The 19,163-nt window shown below is 34.0% G+C and overlaps 1 protein-coding gene across 1 annotated transcript in view; it reads right to left on the reverse strand.

Annotated features, from left to right (window-relative positions):
- The window catches only part of RYR2 (ryanodine receptor 2), a 416,925-nt gene that overhangs the window by 58,096 nt on the left and 339,666 nt on the right, over positions 1–19,163 (reverse strand). Inside the window, 6 exon segments of the mRNA XM_056487752.1 lie at positions 2,300–2,396; positions 3,017–3,129; positions 6,356–6,490; positions 10,522–10,581; positions 11,540–11,710; positions 12,074–12,166. Of these exon segments, the coding sequence (XP_056343727.1) occupies positions 2,300–2,396; positions 3,017–3,129; positions 6,356–6,490; positions 10,522–10,581; positions 11,540–11,710; positions 12,074–12,166 (669 nt within the window).

The following is a 19,163-nucleotide window of genomic DNA, read 5'->3' on the forward strand; positions in this document are numbered from 1 at the left end:
TAGCAGCTGAGAATTCCCTTCAGCTGATGTCTATGCACAATGGCTGCTTCATATGCCACTCCATAATGGCCATACAAGGATCATTTCAAATTTTTCAGTGTATGATAGTTTTTACAGTATCAATAACAAGACCAGAACAATTATGGATGCCTTCCCCTGCTCTTTAATTCAATCTTTTTTAGAACGTTGACCTTTCTCTTTAATTAACTGGCAGTATTCTGTACTTCATAATGTTATCAACCAGAATATCTCCCTAATGCTATAAAAACTGATGAAACAAAAGGGCAGAAGTTGTGTTAGAGTGTCACTAGTTTACACAGATTTATTGAAATTAAATGGAGGATCAAATTCACCAATGACTGAGCTAAGTAGAACTCATTATTAAGCACAGCATGAGCACTAGAATCAATGATTTTCTTACATTTCTGGGAAATAAGTATGCTTAATTTTCAATGTCTTGAGACATTTTCCCTATAATTATTTAAGTGTAAAACAAAAACCTTTACCTGAATGAAACATAAGAGGGTAAAGCAAATAGGTTGGGTGGGTTGAAGCTGCTATTTCTAAATCTTGAAAACTTAAAAAATATTATTCTATATAATCTAATGGTACTATTATTATAATTATTTTTTTTTATTTTTATTTTTATATATAATCTGAATTTCTATTAAACATAATGTTCTTACAACCCCCATCAGCAACAAAACCACATCTTTCATGATGTCCACAAAGCATTCTGTGTCAGCTCCATAAAGCTGAAATCAAACCCTCACCCTTCTGTGAGTGAGTACTCTAAGGCAGCATAAATGTGATGCAAATTTATTTAAAAGACTCATGGAGTTTTGTGTACTCTTTTGAATGGAAGGTGCAGTACATCTCTTCCCAAGAGAGCATGGAAACACACATATCCATATGTTTGAGGAACTACAAGGGAATTCCTGTAGTTTTTTTTAATAAAGGATGATATAAAAGCCAGGCTAGTCTGTTTCTGTCTTCTTTGAGACAGTTTTTCACTCAAGATACCAGTTGGTAAGAAGTTATTAATAACTAAGCAATTATATAGGTTCATTGTGGAGGTAAGGAGATAATCCTTCACCACAGTGTAGCCAAATGACCATGCTGGGTTATTTCTTTACATGTACACCCCTGCACATGCACACACACGTGCAAAGACCTATGATGTTCCACTGCAAATTCATGCTCCCAGCTGCTAAAATACAATTATTTTTGAGGCTGAACCTGCACTATTTAAAACACTTGTATTGTGTTGAGATACATAAGGATATCAGTTTAAAAGGCTGTATACAAAGTAAACATGTGTAGAAGTGTCTTGTTCTTTCATAAAGCTTATTCATGCAATGAGGATGACACAAGAAATTAATTCTGCATGTGTGCTGGCAAAACTGAACTACCATGGTCTGTCTGTGTTGAGCTCGTTGCTGCTGATTTCCCTGTTACTATTTTGATCCTAATTTTAAAATTTGTTTACAACTTGGGTAGTTGGTTTTAAGCATAAACTTTAAGCAGTAATAGCAGATTATTACTTTTTTCTAATAGAAATTTTACAGTTAGCTTCCTCTCTCTATTGAAGAGAGCAGGCTCTCCTTACAACAAAAAGACTGATTTCAGACTCTCTGAAATCTGTTGGACCACCCAGAAACTGAATCAGTTCCTAACACTAGTTCTTGCCCCAAAGCTACCTTTCAGAGAGACAATTGTAAGGGATGAGGATCCCAGACTTAAATGAAAATCACTGTAGGTGTTTACAAGGCTGAAGTCGTGGCTCTAACACTTCACCACTGGGAAAAATCTTCATGTCCCTGACAAGAGAACTCTTCTGTGAAGAAGCAGACTCTGTCAGCTTCTAAGGAACTGACTGATCTAAGACTAGATGCCTCTAGTTTCATATTCTAACCTTTTGACTTAAATGTCTTTAATGTGGATTATGTTTGGTCCTCAAATACACAAAGGTTAGCTGCAAAACAGGAGGGAATAGCTGTTCCAGTTCTCCACAGGGCAGAAGATAAGAGATAGGGGAATGACAGCAATTGATATGTAATTTAGAATAAAAGCTTTATAAAAGGTTACTGAAGCCCTGAAGCAAGCAGCCTGAGGGAATTTTGGAATCTCCACCATGAGTAATTTTAAAAAAGCTGTCAGTGTGACTTGGTTATAGCTCATCCTTTTGGGTAGAGATAACTTAAATGTTATCTTAGCTACTTCACAGATTTGTAATTATTACTGTACAAATGAATGTTAATCCGCAATACATCCCTATGACCCTTTTACCCAGACATACTGCTAAGTCCTCTATCAGTTTGTCTTCAAAATAGTGTTCTTCTGTCTCAATCCAAGATTTATCATAGCCTTGAAGAAAGAGATTGACGGCTCGGTGTCTAAAAAGGAACATTAAAAACAAAAGCTGTAAACTTTTAAAAAGTAGATTTGGTCAATATTTCATTTAGCTGGAAGAACCGTCTAGTCATTACAACAATAATTTAAAAGGGAAGCAAAATTCCTATGGTTAAACCTATCAAAGCACACATTTAAAAAGAAAATTTACGATAAAATGTTGTATTTAAAACCGCGTCCCACTAAAATACTAAAACACAGTAAAAATTATTTAGAAAAAGATAATAAATAAAAATTTAAAGAAACTTAATAAATAAAATAAATTGCCACTTTGGCAAGCTATATTTTTTCTTTAAAAATCATTTTATATTTTAAATACAAATATTAAGATAACAGCAATAGATAACTTTGGATTGTGCTCAAATAATTTTTTTAATGTTCAGGATTTGACCTGAAATCAGAAATTGAAAATTATACTTTTTGTCATTCTTTTCAGAAGACAGAAAAAAGTCATTAAATCTAATAAAAGAAAGCAATGTACAAACTATAGTACCAAGCAGTTTATCCATTGATGTTTTTTTCTTTTTTTTTCCTTTTGAGCTTGCCAAATAGCTCTGTGTGAACCTTAGTGCATTTGTGAAAGACAGAACAACATAGCTCTCACCTTGGCAGATTATACAGCGGTGCCATTCTAAAGCAGGCCACTACTGCTCGTTTCCTCTGTTTAGACAGCAGCTTATGCCACACTGCTTTCTTGGACCGCTGAGGATGCTCAACCTGTTACACAAAATACACATGGAAAAATAATGTGGCAATGTCCCTAGTGTCTGGAAACAGTAATATTAGTAAAAATGTTAGTTAACAGATAAATCAAGTAGAAAAGCAAGAGAAGAAGAATAGATCAGAAAAAGTGTTCTAGACAGAGTTCAAGCATTCAGCCAAATCACAGAATCAGAATTTAGAAAATAAACTTAAAACAAAAATCTCCCTTTCCTGGTATGATACAGATATTTTTTACTTCTACTTTTTCTATCTTTTAGATAGAACACTATCATTAACAAGGCCATCTCTCAGGAAGTCTTAACTTTTAATGCAAAAAATCTTCATTCATTCTATATTTTCTATGTAATTCTTTACACATGTAGAGGTAAATTGTACACCTTCACATTGACTCAGAAAATATTTTTAAAAGAATTTTCTTGGATACAAATAATCTTTTATTTGTATTATTTACCATGATCAGCTATGATGGAAAGGAATTAACTTTAAAGAAGAGTGACAAGTACAAAGACTTAAGACTAAATCTTTTCTCGGAAGCAGCACAAAACTGGATGTGCATAAAATACATAAATACTTCTGAATAGTGAATACATAAAATACTTCAAAACACTTAAGCTACATTTTATAAAACTATAGCTCTGTCTTAAGATATATTCTCTTTTTGTATCTTGGCTCTACAGTAACATGAGATGAAACAGGGTGTGCTCCATCTTTATCTTTTATCCCTTTTAGGGCTTCTCCCTCCACCTTTTATTCCTGTTTCCATCCAAAGAGAATTACTTCTGTGGTCCTGAAGAGCACCTGCATACTTTTGTATATAGGCTGACTGGATAACTAGGAACTATGACTGCAGCTTGTGCTATGGATCACTCCTTTCCCACAGCCTATTTAGAGTTTCTGTGCTTCATTTCACACACCTTCCATAAATATAATTTGATTTAATCGATGCAATTGTTGTAGAGTTAAGGGGGGGTTGAACTCTGGGCAGGCTGTTTGTTTTTTCTATGGGAGGTTTGTTTCTTTCACAAACAACTACACTCATCTGCATGCAAACAGCATCAAAGAAGCAGTGGAAGTTAGCATTTCTACCCTGAAAGTCTTGGTAACTTGCAACACAATCAAGTATTATATGTCAAATATGTAGTGATAACTCTGATATTTATGTAGATTCAATATTCAGCCCAAATTTGGTTATCCAGTTTAGTGAAATACAAAAAAAATATTAATAGTTAAACAACATATAATTAAACAGACAAAAACTGCCATTCAGTGAAATATATAATTATACTTGTAAGATTAAATGGTAGCAATCTTAAACAAGTTCTTTCTAAAAGACAAAATGCAAACAAAAAATATTTTTAAAGAGAAAGGACAAAAAAGGCATTCACTGCAAACATGTTTACAGCCACAAAAAGAAAACAAACAATTTAAAAGTCAGACAAATTCAAATGTGAAAGTTAGGTAATTAGTAAGGTTTTTACAAACAATTATAAATCCCTCTATACTTTCCCAAAAGAAATAGCCTCGGCCTACGCAAGCAGATTTCTGAAAACAGTAAAAACAGAGAAGTTAGGTCTGCATGGAAAGAAAACACAAAGAATGGACTGATTACTGCCAGTGCAATACAGAAAGCATTTAGAGTATGTGTATATGGAGAACAGAGTATTTGTATACAGAGAGCAAAGGATTATTCAAGATTGTCATAAAAACAGATGCAGTGCTCATATATCCATTCATTTTAAAGACACCAGATTTCCCATTTCAGTAACAAAGCATTTATCCTGAGAATTTATCTACTGTAAAGCTGTGGAGCTAAATCTTTAAACAAATAAGTGTAAGGTAGCCATAAAAAAGCAGAAAACTTGTCAATGAGTCGTTTAAGTCTGATCAGAATTACTGATCTCAAATGTTGATCTGGCTATTATTACAATGGCAATCCATTCTGTTCTGTGCTACTGCTGGATCATCTCTGTCAACTTTGATAAAACCAGGGTAGAAGAGAAAAGCTTTCCCTTCCTCCCCCCCATATTTTTAGCTTTTCTCTAGTCTTCTTTCCTCAGGACAGCCCTATATCCTTGCAAATCAGCACCCATTCTCCTCTCTCTCTCTCATGGCAAACCATGATTGACAAGGATTTACTGCCATGTTCTATTGCTTTTTGCTTGCTCCACACATACTCAGTAACAGGTAAAATTTAGTGACTCCTCCTCATTCTCCTCTACCAAACTGTGTAAGGCTGTTGAACTTGTAGCAAATCCATATCAAGGCTGGCAAACTATGAAGAAGGGTTGTGTGATGCAACAGACAGGACACAGATATTCATATCAACACACTTTCTGCAGAGTGTACACACAAGAACATTCACATCTCTCAGGTTCCTATTGATGGAACCAGTGAACTCCTGACAGAGGAAACTTCCTGACATTGGATCAGAAAACTTTCAGAGTGAAGCCAGCTAATCTAATGAGAAAATGCAAGAAAACCTTGAATTTTCAAATGTTCTTTGAAAAGGAAAAAAAAAAAATTAGTAAAATTGGAAGACAGTTTGTAGCCTATGTTGGGCAACCAGCAGTGTTCATCTCTGCTAGTAGAAACATCCTGCAAGTTAATGTCCTGTTTTTTCACTTCATTTAAAAATGAAAAAACATAATAAATCTAAATTCAAAATAGGTAATAATTAAAAAAGAAAAGTCACAAAAATAATTTATCAGCTAGTCTTTGACCTGTAAGATGTACCCATACAAGAGATTTTTTTAACTTCAATATTATAAAGAATATGGAAAGGACACAAAATAAAATACAGAATTACTTAAAGTTACTGTAGTTCAGGTCACATGGGAGGCTCATATATTAATAAAAAAAATATTAAATAATACAATATAACTTTTTGCCAGATTCTGAAGCAACTTAAAAGTTTCTGACAGATCTTTCTCAGAAAAAATGATTCCTCCAACCTGCTTCTGCTGTTTCTTGAATGCAGCAAGGAATTTATGAGTTTGCCAGATTGGCCAAACAAATTGTTGTTGGAGCTGCTGCAAATACACTGTGAGATAGATATGACCATGATATTGGACTACAAAACCCAAAATTAAGCATGTAAACAGTAGCCATCGAAAGAAAAAAAAAGAATATAACATTAAATACAGCAGGTGAAAGTAGAAATGAAAGGGTGAATACTTTTATGTAGATTAAGAAGCAATGGAATTGGTAAAACATGCCTAACCTGTTCCAAGTGAAACAGCACATTAGCTATATCAAGGACCCTTTCCACAGTCTTCTCTGGATCTGAGGAATCTTCAGTCCTGTTTGGCAAATCTTTGTAAAGTGCCATCTGCCATCTAATGGCTGGATCCTCAAGCTGCAGGGGAAAGATTTCACATGTCACCAAGGCAAAATGTTCCAAGCAGTTTAACCAGTAGAGGAACTCCTTCAAAGATAAACTGAAGCACTTTATATGGCTAACCTACACCTTTACATGTCCAACCCATACAGCATCCATTACACTGTGAGAACAACACTAATTTGTGCAATGCTTTGTAAGAGCTTCCACAAAACATGAAGTGTTTTGAGCTGGAAGGCACCTTTAAGGCCCTCTCCTTCCAACCCCTCTGCCATACACAAGGACACCTTCCACAAGACCAGATTTCTCAAATCAATGTCCAACTTGGCCTTGAATACTTCCATCCACATTTTCCGTGTGCAACCTGACGCACAGAACTAAAATACTAATAATCATACAAATAGCAAAAAAATCATTGGTCAACAAATAGCACTGGCACCAGCAATGACTATAATACTTGAGGCAAAGTAATGAATATGAGGCACAGAGACATAACTTAGTACACTGCCTTTCCCATTATTAAATGAAACGACATTGAAAATGTTGCACTACTAGTTGGGATTACTTAGTTTTCAGTCACGGAAATTAGCAGTATTGCTATTATTTATGTCTATTTTAAAAGTTTTTTTAATTTTTAGAAAATCCTCATTTTACTGATTATTAGCTAAAAAAATTAAAAGTTAATTTATAAAAATGAAATTGAGATGCATCGGCTTATCAGCCCACAAATTATAAAGAACTGTAAAAAGCAAAATTATTTCTTATCGAGTTTTCCTCTTTACATTTCATTTTTTCTATTTCACTAATCTGCATTTCTCTGTTTTACAACTGAAGATTTATTTTTGGATTGTTTTGTCTCCCCAGTCCTGCTAATCAAGACTGTTTTCAACTATCTACTGTGCCAATGACACTGATGACCCATTTCACTGAGAAATGTGGCCAGAGTTCATTCCTGATTATGCAATTACTGTTGAAGATACACTGATGGCTGAAAAACTTGGGGGGCTAAACCTTATAGATTTGCCTAGGGCTTGAACTCAACACTTGTCTAGAAATCTTTTGTGGATCCAGATTTCAATTTGTGCCTAAGACAATAATACTAATTCACCTGCACAAAACATTTATGAGACATAGCTTACTCAAGTTCCAGGAATGATTAAAAACTTACACAGTCGTTCATTAATAGCTTATTATAACCTAGAAAGTCAAACTTTGCAGGAATTTCTTCCACCTTTCGGCTTTTCCATTTCTTAACAACTGTCACATCCAAAGTCTTTGTTTGAGCATTTGACTGGATCATCATGAATGGATAGTCCACAAAAGACTTTTTAATCACAGGTGGTGATGTCTTTTGATCTGAGGATTCCTCACATTCTATCAAGGTACAGCTTTTTTGTATAGGTAGTTTTCTAAGGGTATGAGTAGTTGGCATTTCAAGGTGTGAATTAGAATGGCTGGAAGAAGATTTTGGTGACTTGAGCTTCATCCATGTCAAAATGAATGCAAGTTTCGTCATCAATTTCTTGAAATAAAAGGCTTGGTACTGAGTAACAGCATGCAGGCATGCAAGGAAAGGAAAGACAGAAACAGGGTGAAGACAAATGTACAAATGCAGACAAAGGTAGACAAATGCATGAAATAGATGCCACAACATTAATAGCTAAAGATTCAGAAGGATGATTATCTAACAGTGCAGTACTCCAAAAAGGAATCTATAGCTCTAATGTAAATAACAGAATGTTAGGTGTCTGTGAGAAGAAGTGGTTAACATAAAACACCATTTGAAGCAAGAATATTGCTATGGTTGGAAGAAAATCAGTATTCAAAATCAGTATTTTTCCTAAATTTTGAAAGCCACTTGACACAAGCACCACTATAACTAAGTTATATAATAATTCACAGTAGAAAGTAGTAATTTAAATTTATAAGACCATTTGGCCTACATTCCCATTATATCTAACTCAATCGGACAACAAAAAGGTAGTCTATGCATGATGGCATCATTTTTTGTAACAAGAAACATCATACTTGACTGTATAGTTACTGAATCGTAATGACACCAGAAAATTACAGAATAAATAGTATTTTAGTTTAACTTTAGGCATTATACTCTAAGTAATTAGTTACACACTTATATCTAGTGTAAACTCTAGACGTGTCACTGATAAATCATTGTTTTGTTTCCAGTTAACTATTTGTCCCATACAGGTCTAACTCAGAGCTTTCAAAAGTTAATAAAGCAATATGTAAACAGCTATAAAATCAAGCTAACTACAACAGCAGTTTAGTTTTGTTATTTATGCATTATGTAGTTCTCTTTCAGATTTTCATCTTCCACTGGGAGCTCTTTTAAAAATAGGAAATTCTATAGTCACTGATGAAGTTTACAACAGGAAAATCCATCAGTGTGGACTTTGGATTAGCTAAAATTACTTTTGTCTTAATCATCAAGGCACTATGAAATTGTATCAATCTAAGAAATTTAAAAGCGCTTTTTTCTTATGTAGCATAAACAGAGAAAATGTATGTTGCTTAACAATCGCAAACTTTTAATTGAAGAGCAGAAAGTTTCTGAAGAGAAAGGTATTATTCTGAAGACCAAGGTATTATGATGTATCATGACTACCAGGCAACAAAGCAGTAACAGACAGAAATATCTTAACAGCAGAATGTATTACTGAAGAAATAAAACAGAAACTGAAGCAGTTAAAACAGGAGGATAACAGCAACATGAAATCCCAGGCAAGACTTGTAACTGCACGGATCACAAAATGAAAATGTCAGAACAGAACTATCTATCATTGTCACTAAGAAAACACTATTGAAGTTTATACACAAAACCACCTCATGTTAAAGACTTTATGTTCATGGCATTCACATTGTTTAAATACTGTTGCTCATTAACATCTTCAGAAACACTACTTTCTTCCTAGTACCTTCCCTGTGTGTTTTCTGCTCCTCAGTATATAAAAATTGCTATATAAGGATAAGTATTTCCAGGTTTTAGGATTTAACCAAATCTTTTGCTTTCAGAGTAAACTTTGCTATGTGCAAACCCTTTGATTTAAAGCTACTGGATTAAACACTTTTGTTGTTAACATGGCAGCGACATAGGGAAAACATGATGGGAGAAAATGAATCTTCACATATTATTCAGGGAGAACCACCACACCACCAGCTCATTAAAAGAAAAATTATTACTCCCATGCACTGATTGCAGTGGAATCTAGACTTCTGAATGATTCTTAAGTAACAGTTCAGAAAAAAAGCACCAGATTTTCAACTCATGTTTACTGTTTCGTGACCCTTTAATAAGCACAGAAAACAGAAGTTTAGTTTTTTCTTGAGGTTAATAAAACATGGGGGGGAGGACGTAGAGGGCAATCCTAAGTAAAGCAATAGCCATAGGTACGATTCCATCTTTCTTCAACAGAGGAGACACATGCATAATTTTATTACACTTCCATATTCTGGCTTCTTTTTCTTTATTTAAAGCATTAATAAAATGGTTTAATTACACTGGCCATTTCAAGACTTTTCCCCTAAAGCTATTCACCTGACACTAACTGGAATTCAGTAACAAAAAATCTATTTTTTTTTTCCCAAAAATACCTTATTTTCCCAGGGCTGAAAGCAGGAACCAAACTGAGAAAACTGGAGATTTTTCATTTTACAGAGTACATCAAAATGGCAGCTTCCTTGTCATTTACACATCATGTTGATACTAATTAACTTTGAGCATTCTGCAGACTTTATCTCAAATAGTAGTAGGTGGTATTTAAGCAGTGATAGAACTTCCTTCCACCTCCAATTTTGTATTAATGGTGTGAATGGAGAGAGATTTGAAGGGTCATATTTTACTGTATATAATGCACATATACCCACATTAAAAACCTAACATTTAACAGCTAATATGAACATGTCCCTTGACAGAAGGGAATAAGGGACTATAAGTTATCCTAATTAACCAAGGCAGGTTGCCATTATATGGCCCCCACAAATGAATTCAAAGGAAGAAAAATCAAATTTTAAAACTGCATATAAATTACCTTGCCCTGAAGGTGAAGATTGCTGCGGATGACATCTCGTACTTCATCTTCAGTGTCTTTCTGCCAATAGATTACAAATCATATAAATTAGGAGAGAAGATAATTAGTAAACATTATGATTGACTCAAATATCAATCTTGGGCTTCATGAGATGATGAATGAAACTGACAATGCAAAAGATTGAGAAAAATCTCAGAGAGAAATCTTTTTTTATCCAAGCTCACAGGATCAGGTTCTAGAAGGCATCACACGTATCTGTTCATAGTAATGCACTAACTGTGCACCTGAATTCAAATTGCTCATATATACATACCAAAAGTTTGACCAAATAAAACCAATAACATGAACAGAGCCTTCTATGATTTGATATTCTATGATCTGTTTATTTTCCAGAGCTCTTTTATAGCACCCTTTACAGGATTCAGTTCAGCAGTCCAATGGTCACTTCCCCTAAAGTGTAGGAAGTATTACACCTCGAGAAAAGTATATTCCAAATTAAAATCAAACTATTGCAAAAAGAATCCCTTTTAAAGCAGTCTATCCCTACAGAAATTCTTTCATTCGCACGAGAGTAATTAAAAGGAATTAGTTATGATGTTGGGCACAGAAGTTACAAAACAGCTAGTTCTTAATTTTATGAGAGTCACAGAATCAACTAGATCGGAAAAGACTTTCGAGATCAACTGAATTCAAGCTTCATAAAATATAACAAATACTACTTTGCATTAAAAATTAAGAGAGAGAAATAACTAGTTCAACTACTGAATGTTAGCTCTATTCATATATAGATCATTCTGTAATATATCCATGCTGATCATAAGTATATTCAAACTGAAATGTTTTAAGCCATGAGGAAAACATGCAGAAATATATCATAATCACCCACTGTACCCTTATAAAACATAATTATAATCTTGATTCTCTGTGTCATGCTGTAAGAATGAATAGAGGGTGAAATATTCGGAGATATAAATTAGTAAATATTTCTACCTTTTAGAAATGGAAAAAGAGCACCTACCATGCTAAATCGGTTTTTGGCCAGTGCAATTAGCTCTTGGTCTCCAGGAGCACAAATGTTTAGGCCAATTGGAAGCAATCTCTTCAGTGCTGCCACAATGAGAGAGGTCTGCATAGAGTAGCGGTCACCTTTTCGCTTCATCTTCTTCCTTTCCTGGTCAGAAACTGCTGCCTGCAGAAAAAAGTAAAGATGAAAAAGAAACCAAATCCAGTATTTAATAAAAGAATTGTACTGACAACTTTGTACTTGTCTCTATTTTCCTTATTACCTATAGAGGTGTGACCTCATCCAGCGGAACTGGCATTTTAACATTATTTTGCAATGTACTGCTCAAATTACTGTGTTTTGCATCTCAACCTGGTGTTTTCAACAGATTTCTTTACCAGAAAAAAAAAACAAAACCAAAGGCAAACCTCTTCCCCCCCCAAAGAAACAAACAAACAAACAAAAATTCAAACAATAAAAGGTGCTTCTCTGGAGTCTTCCTGACTCCTTCCTTTTGCAAAGAGAAAAATATGAAAATCTTTACACTACCTTAGACATCTTAGATTTGGTGTCACTGATGAGGAAAGACATGTTGTTGATTTCATTTTGTACCACAAAGTTCTGCTCTTCTCTCTTGAAATTCTGGAAATATACAAAAGATCTCAATCAGAAGCATTTATATGAGTACTCTATCTCAATATACCTTAAATAAAAATACAAATTAAGTAAAAATTTGTAAAATTCACAAGTTAAGAAAAGGGCAGTAAAAAATGAACAAATTATTAATATCTTGGAATTTCAGCTTCATTTACATTGCATAACTCAGATGGTGCATATTTAGGGATTTTCCCCATGTTAAAGAGAAGGAAATGTTTCCCTAACTATGAAAAAGACATGATAATAATCTCACTCCTCCTCCAGTTCAATATAAAAATTGGTTTTTATAGGTTTTCCAGGTTTTCCCTTACTAGTAAATTATTCATTCATTTCTTCCCCATTATAAATTTCCATTATATTCAGGTACCTAAGAAAATATTTAAATAAAAGACTGAAATTATAAACACACAGGTGATTTCATTATCTGGTATCTAGCCACAGCGTAATAATTCTTTTGTGCACAGTGTGATTTATAATAAACTTTACAGTCAAATTCAGGCACAAATACTGAAGTTATAAGGCATCTTGTTCCCCAGACTTCAGAGAATTGAAGCTATTGCAAATAAAGAAATTCAGTCTAGACGACAGTCCATATCTCTAATCTAATCTGATGTAATGACTGAAAAAAATTAGATTCTTTTGGGATTTTAATTCTTTGTGTTCCAGTATTCCCTGAATCATGTTTTAATTAAGAAGTATCAGTGCTTACTAGGTGTGATTACAAGAAGACTATGAGGTTAAATAATTGAAAAGGAAAAAAAAGTGTAAGGATACAAAATGAAATGAGCTTAATATATTACAAAAAAAATCCCAAAAAAACAAGCAAACAACAAACCTAGAACAAACAAACCAGAATATGTAAGAAAAGCATCTCTAATCAGTTTACTCTGTTACAAAATACAATCCAACTCTTCCATCTTCTCTTCCATTTCAAAAGTGTCAAAAACGTGAGTCATTAATACTTTCCCATCTGCAGTTTCACTTCTGTCATTAAACACGTTTTAAAAACATTACCATTAAGTAACTGATCTGCCTATTAAGAAACCTCATTAAAACAGGTATTTACCAAGGAATTACTTACATGAGACTTTGACCAGTAAATGAAGACTTCAGCCACCATGCGGAACAATTCTTCTGCTTCAGGATTGGGCTCTTTCAGCCATTTTGCCCTAAAATTCGGTATAAGAGTGAAAAAGGAGATAATCCTCATTGTGTTTATGCTTTGGATTTACTTTTCAACATTTTACAAGGATACAAGTCAACAAAAGCAATAATATATGCTTTTATTCCTTTCTGGTAGCAGTGGCTTTTTGATGTCCTATTTCAAAACCCTTAAAATCCTTTAATATTAACCCTAATTCTAATTCAATAGCTCTGGATTGCAATTTTGTTTTGTTTTCTTTTTAAAAAGACCCCAGCTCCTCCTAAAAGTTAAAAAACATTAGCTTGAGCTATCGTAAGGTTGTCAGATTGAGTAAAAGCCACTTTAATGCAGTGTTAGGCACATCAAGGGGTAAGAGGTGGTATCAGTAAAAAGGAAGGTTTTATGAGATTCATTGACCTATTCCTCTCCACATACCTGTTATAGTCCACAAATCTAATCAACAAAGGGTAGAAGGCATAGAGGTCCCGTGCCAAAGTGGTGAACTCATCTAGGATGAGCAGTTCAGCCTCCGACATGTCACCTCTGCCTTCTGCTCTTAGATGTTCTTCATCCGATACAACCACTGCTGCCTTTTTCTTTAGTTTATCCATCAGTGGAAGGAAGTGTGTCTTTAAGAGCTGTGGCTTCGCTTTACTTATGATGGGCTGGGAAAACACTATTTAAGGCAATGAATATTATAATATATACCTGGCCACAAAATAGAACTAAAATCTTTTACCTTTTCCCGTTTTCTTGAATCTTACTTCTAAGGCTACAGAGCCAAATCCTGCCCCCATTGAAATCAGCAGAAGTTTTGCCAAGAATTAAATGTGGTCAGGATTTCACAAAGTCAATTCACTTTGTCTGAGGGCAGAAATTGCAACTTCACAGACTAAAGTTGCTAGATCATAAAACTTGAAACACCTCTTTACTGATATTCTGTCCACATGGTATTTGTCTGCATAGTTTTATTGAGCAATGCTGTTTAAGTTGCTTCATGGTATGGATGGATATATATATATAGCTACATAGTGCACACACAAGTTTTCTCAGCTACTGGTTTCTGCTTTGAACCTTGCTTGAGCAAAGGGGAACTGGAAAGCAGGCTCTGTTTGTTTGAAAACCCACAGAAACATCTTGCCTATATTTCTTCAGCACACTAAGAAGTCTTGTATGTAGACACAAATGGGAGTGATTCAAAAGATTCATTTCAGATTTGTTAGCACAAGCTTTTTGAAAATCTACTCATAAGGACTATTATGTAAATTAGCACTACAAGTGGGCCCATTGGTACCAAACCATTTGTAACAATGATTAAATTACACAGAATTTTAGGCACGTATTTTCAGAGTGCATTACATTACTAACTCTCAAAACACTAGAAATTCTGAATGCTACCATGAATGAAATTACTACTACAGTAAATATTGAGAAGTCATAAGAAAGTCTAATTGAAAAATTGAATCCAAACTACTGAAATGACCTTTCCTCAGATATTGCAACATTGAGAATTAAAGCGTTTCTAAATGAATTTCAAGTTGCTCATGAGATGAAGTCAATGTATTACTAAAATTACATGAGAATTTCAACATTTCATTGTAATGAATATATTAGATATACACCTTCAAACCCAGGTTTTAAGGATCCAGCACTCATACAGAATATCAAGGAACTGTATAATGCCTGCAAATGAAACTTGTTTATAGAACAAAAATGGGGCTATATTACTATGGTCCTTGAATTTAGTATACTGCAAAAGGCACATGTATATACTCGGGAAAAATAAATAGTCTAATCTACTTCTTATATTAATTATAGAGATATTAAAACATAGTTCTTACACTGCTTTTTCTTTATTCTTGGTATTTCAGGTTCACCAAGATGTGTATTGTTTAAAAATGTAGAAACAATATGAGTGTTCTTCTACTCCAGCTTTACCAGGGTAAATACAGAGTGATTCAAAGTCTGTGTGTGTATACATACATTCTGAATAGACACACACATTTGCCTGTTTGTTAATTTATTTTCACATCTTACCTGCTAATCTCTTCATCCAGGCTCCTTCATCAATACCAAGGTTGTTATAGATGATTTTCAATATGTTACCCAACAGAGTGTTCATGTGCTCTGACGTCAAGGCTGTGCAACACATTTCAGCCCTGTCAGGATTGTTCTCTGGCCCATGCTCCCACCAGTGGGACATGTAACTGCACAGCATAGGCAGTATGACTTCCATGATATGTGGCATTTGTGTGTAGCGAATACCAGACTCTGCCAGTTCCACTATTTCTTCCATTAGCTTCACCAAGGAAGGAATATTTGGGCAAACCTCTTCCACGCTAGTTGGTAAATTGAGAACTATTGGGAAAAACAAACAAACAAACAAAAAATCAAGAAACTAGGTCATGAAAGGAAAACCATTCTTTTAAGCTGCTATTCAATAAAACTTCTGTTTTCTGTTTACATTCGCACCTTGCGATCCAAAACCATACCAAACACAACAATAAAAAACATATCCTATCATACTCTTGATCAATAAACAGTTTATATGAACAGTTCTGTAATTAAAATTCCTATATGAAAGCTTCAACAATGTAAATATTGTGGAATGAATTCAGAGAAATCAGATGCACTTTTCTATATACAAAATAAAACTTAAATTTCAAAATCCCTTCCAGCGAAAATTTTGCAGTTGAGGAAACAAATTGATACAATGAAATATCCCTCAACAACACATAATTTGAGACCTGGAATTCTGATAAAACAGAAACCATTGCCTGTCCTAAAAAATTGAGCAGATTTGAGAAACTGATTATAGAGGTGAATATGTGATAGAGGTGATATGTGATCAACTTACAAAAGCAAATGTTTACTTTTGAATTCTTTGAATTTTTAATTCCTTCCTCTGAAAAGCACCACAGTTACCTTGGTTTTTGAGGTAGTTTCGTTCATCTACAAAAACATATCTGCAAGCACAATCTGTAGCTCCTGAATGTCTGACATACTAACACAGACATAATATGACATATACAGGTATCTATAGAGCAAAAAATTTAGCCTGCAACTTGTCAATATGAATGTCTCTACCAGCATTCCATAGCTCCTTGTACTAAGGCCAGTCTTTTTTGCAAAGCAATTTCTTCTCCTATTTGGAGCAAATACATTTTACACAGACATTTTACGTAGTCTCCTTAAAGATTACACAATTTTGGAAAGAAAAATCAATTTTCTGTTAAAAATCATGACAATTCAGTGGATTGTCCTTCCAGATATATCAAAATAGATAAAATATATGGCAAGTATGCATAATTGTTGATATTTACAAGTTCAGATACTGCAACTCTTGGAGAATAAATCTGCCAGGTTCAATTTTTTTAAAAACTAAAGGTGAAGTTATAAAATTATTGTCATTATAAATTAGCATCTTATACAAACCTACACTGTCATCTTTGTGTATCTCTAATATGTTTCAGACTCAGCATATATGCAGTGCTTGTAAAGTTTTACTGCAACTTCTTTGTGCATGTGACCTTATTCAACAAGAAACATCAAGAATGGGATAACAAGATACATGCAAAGTAAACATACATAATGTCACTGCAAGTTATCTGTACTCTCTTTTATACCAAACAACATTAAAAACCTATCTCCATACTACTCTGCAATTTTTTTACTTTATAAGGGCATAATATGAAATTAATACAGCAAAGCTATTTACCTTCACTTGCAAGTATGTATGTTTTAGGGACCCAATATTGTTTATTGTTTATGTAAACTGAGGAACCAAAGCTACTTTTGAGAATGCATAATTTTATCATCAAATATACAATAGCTGAGGTACTAAAAATGTGCAAAGTCTCTTAATTAATTCAATTCCAAAGTGGTATTTTGAGAATGGTATCTCAAAATTAAAATAGCAGTAAGATTAGGAACATAATCAGTTTTATCAGATTTAGAGAAGAAATTGGTTAGAAAATTGATTTAGAAAGAAAGTTTTAAAAAATAAATACAACCATGAAACTAGAAGAAAACTCTTGCACTATAAAATGTATACAAAACCACATGTCTTAAGGCAAGCAGCATTTATAGTGAAATCATGTATTCATTATCATGATGGCAGTTTCTGTAAATACCTGCTCTATCTCTCGCGTTCTTGGTATTGTAGATTGAGTAGATATTATGTTTATTCAAATGAGTTTCCAAAAAAGCCACTGGAAAAGCCCCTGAGAAAGCAGCCAAGCACTCTCCTAGTGCTGATCGTTGCCTGTGAATTAACAAACACCATTAACCACACACATCTTTGATCACAGAGCCACAGAATGGGTGAGGCTGGGAGGGAGTCACCTAGTAAGTACTGACCACACCTTGGGGTTGTACTCTGAGATGAATGCATTTCAAAGAGAGAAGCCACGACATTATTTGAATCATAAACACAAGAATATGCAATAGAAATTGAAGTCTAGCAACCCTCTGCTAATATATGAATGATATGTAAAGGCATAACATGTCAAAGGTGGCCTACACAGCTAACAGAAAATGAAAAACATGCAGGGGAAACTGAAGTAATTGTAAAAATGCCTTCTGTTCTATTACTTTCCTCTCAGCTTTACCAACTGTATAATTCCTACCATTAATAAAAAGCTACTGCATAGAACAAGAGACTAAAATTAACTATCATTTTATCTAAGTGATATTTCATTTTTCTGAGAAATAGTGATAATAACTTTCATGTTTAGTCTAGTATGAAAGTCAAGTTCTTCAGTGAGTGGAAAATTGCTTCTAATGATCAAGAACTCTGAAATTTTAGCACAAATACATTGCTTTATTATCTCCAAATATATGACATTTATTTGATAATCAAAATTCTTTGTGTGTCAAAATTTTAAATAGCCTGCTTCCAGGAAGAAAGCAATGCCTTGAGACTTCTCTTGGGTTTCCTCATCGGACAGTTAAACTACTCTTTCTAATTTTCAATTGAATTGATCACAGCAGAATTTAGAGAGGTGAGAAATCCCTAGCTGAGACCAAATCACACATGACAGAAATCCAAGAGAATTTGAATTCAGGAGAATCATGAACATCCAAGTTAAAAGGAAAAAAATTACCTCAAAACCAATCTTGTGATTTAACAAGGTTCATCCTCGGTCTGTAGTTTATCTCAGTCTTGGAGATTTTATTCTTTATAGATCTAACTCATTAAGCTTGATTTTGTTAAATCTAACTTAATTCCCATCATTATTCCTACTGTCTTCTCCTTCTTCCTTTTCCCCCCTTTTCATTAAGTCTTCATAAGCAAAACACACATCCATCACACACACCTGCTACATGGTTTTCAATTGCAATGATGGTGGCAGACAATCACACACAAAAATTGCCACTTACACTGATATAATTTGTCTTCAAAATAAATCCCTTTATATCCTTTATCCTTTATTTGCCAAACAGCAAAATGAATTAATTTCATGTCCTTAATGAAATCAATGAGACCTGATTTTCCACAGATTTCTTTTGGGTTTTTTTTTACTTAAATATTGCTCCCAATGATTTTTTTATTGTTGGCTATGATACTGCCACCAAGGAAACAAGGGTATTTCATGGGAGTTATGCACAGGTTGATCTGCCACTTCCTAGACAGTGAATTTCCTAGATTACTGCTGAAGTGTATGAATTCTGTTTAGTCTTCCTTCAGAATAGTGTTAGTCACTACAGTGCAAGTATCCAGTTTCAGGAACTGAATTTTTCTAGGTATCTCTATTTTTTTGATCCAAATGTGGCTTACACAGACCAAATGTAATTTGGAGGGTTATCTAGAAGATACAGAGATCTATAAAACAGCAA

This window comes from Oenanthe melanoleuca, chromosome 3 (genome assembly GCF_029582105.1).
Source record: "Oenanthe melanoleuca isolate GR-GAL-2019-014 chromosome 3, OMel1.0, whole genome shotgun sequence".
NCBI lineage: Eukaryota > Metazoa > Chordata > Aves > Passeriformes > Muscicapidae > Oenanthe > Oenanthe melanoleuca.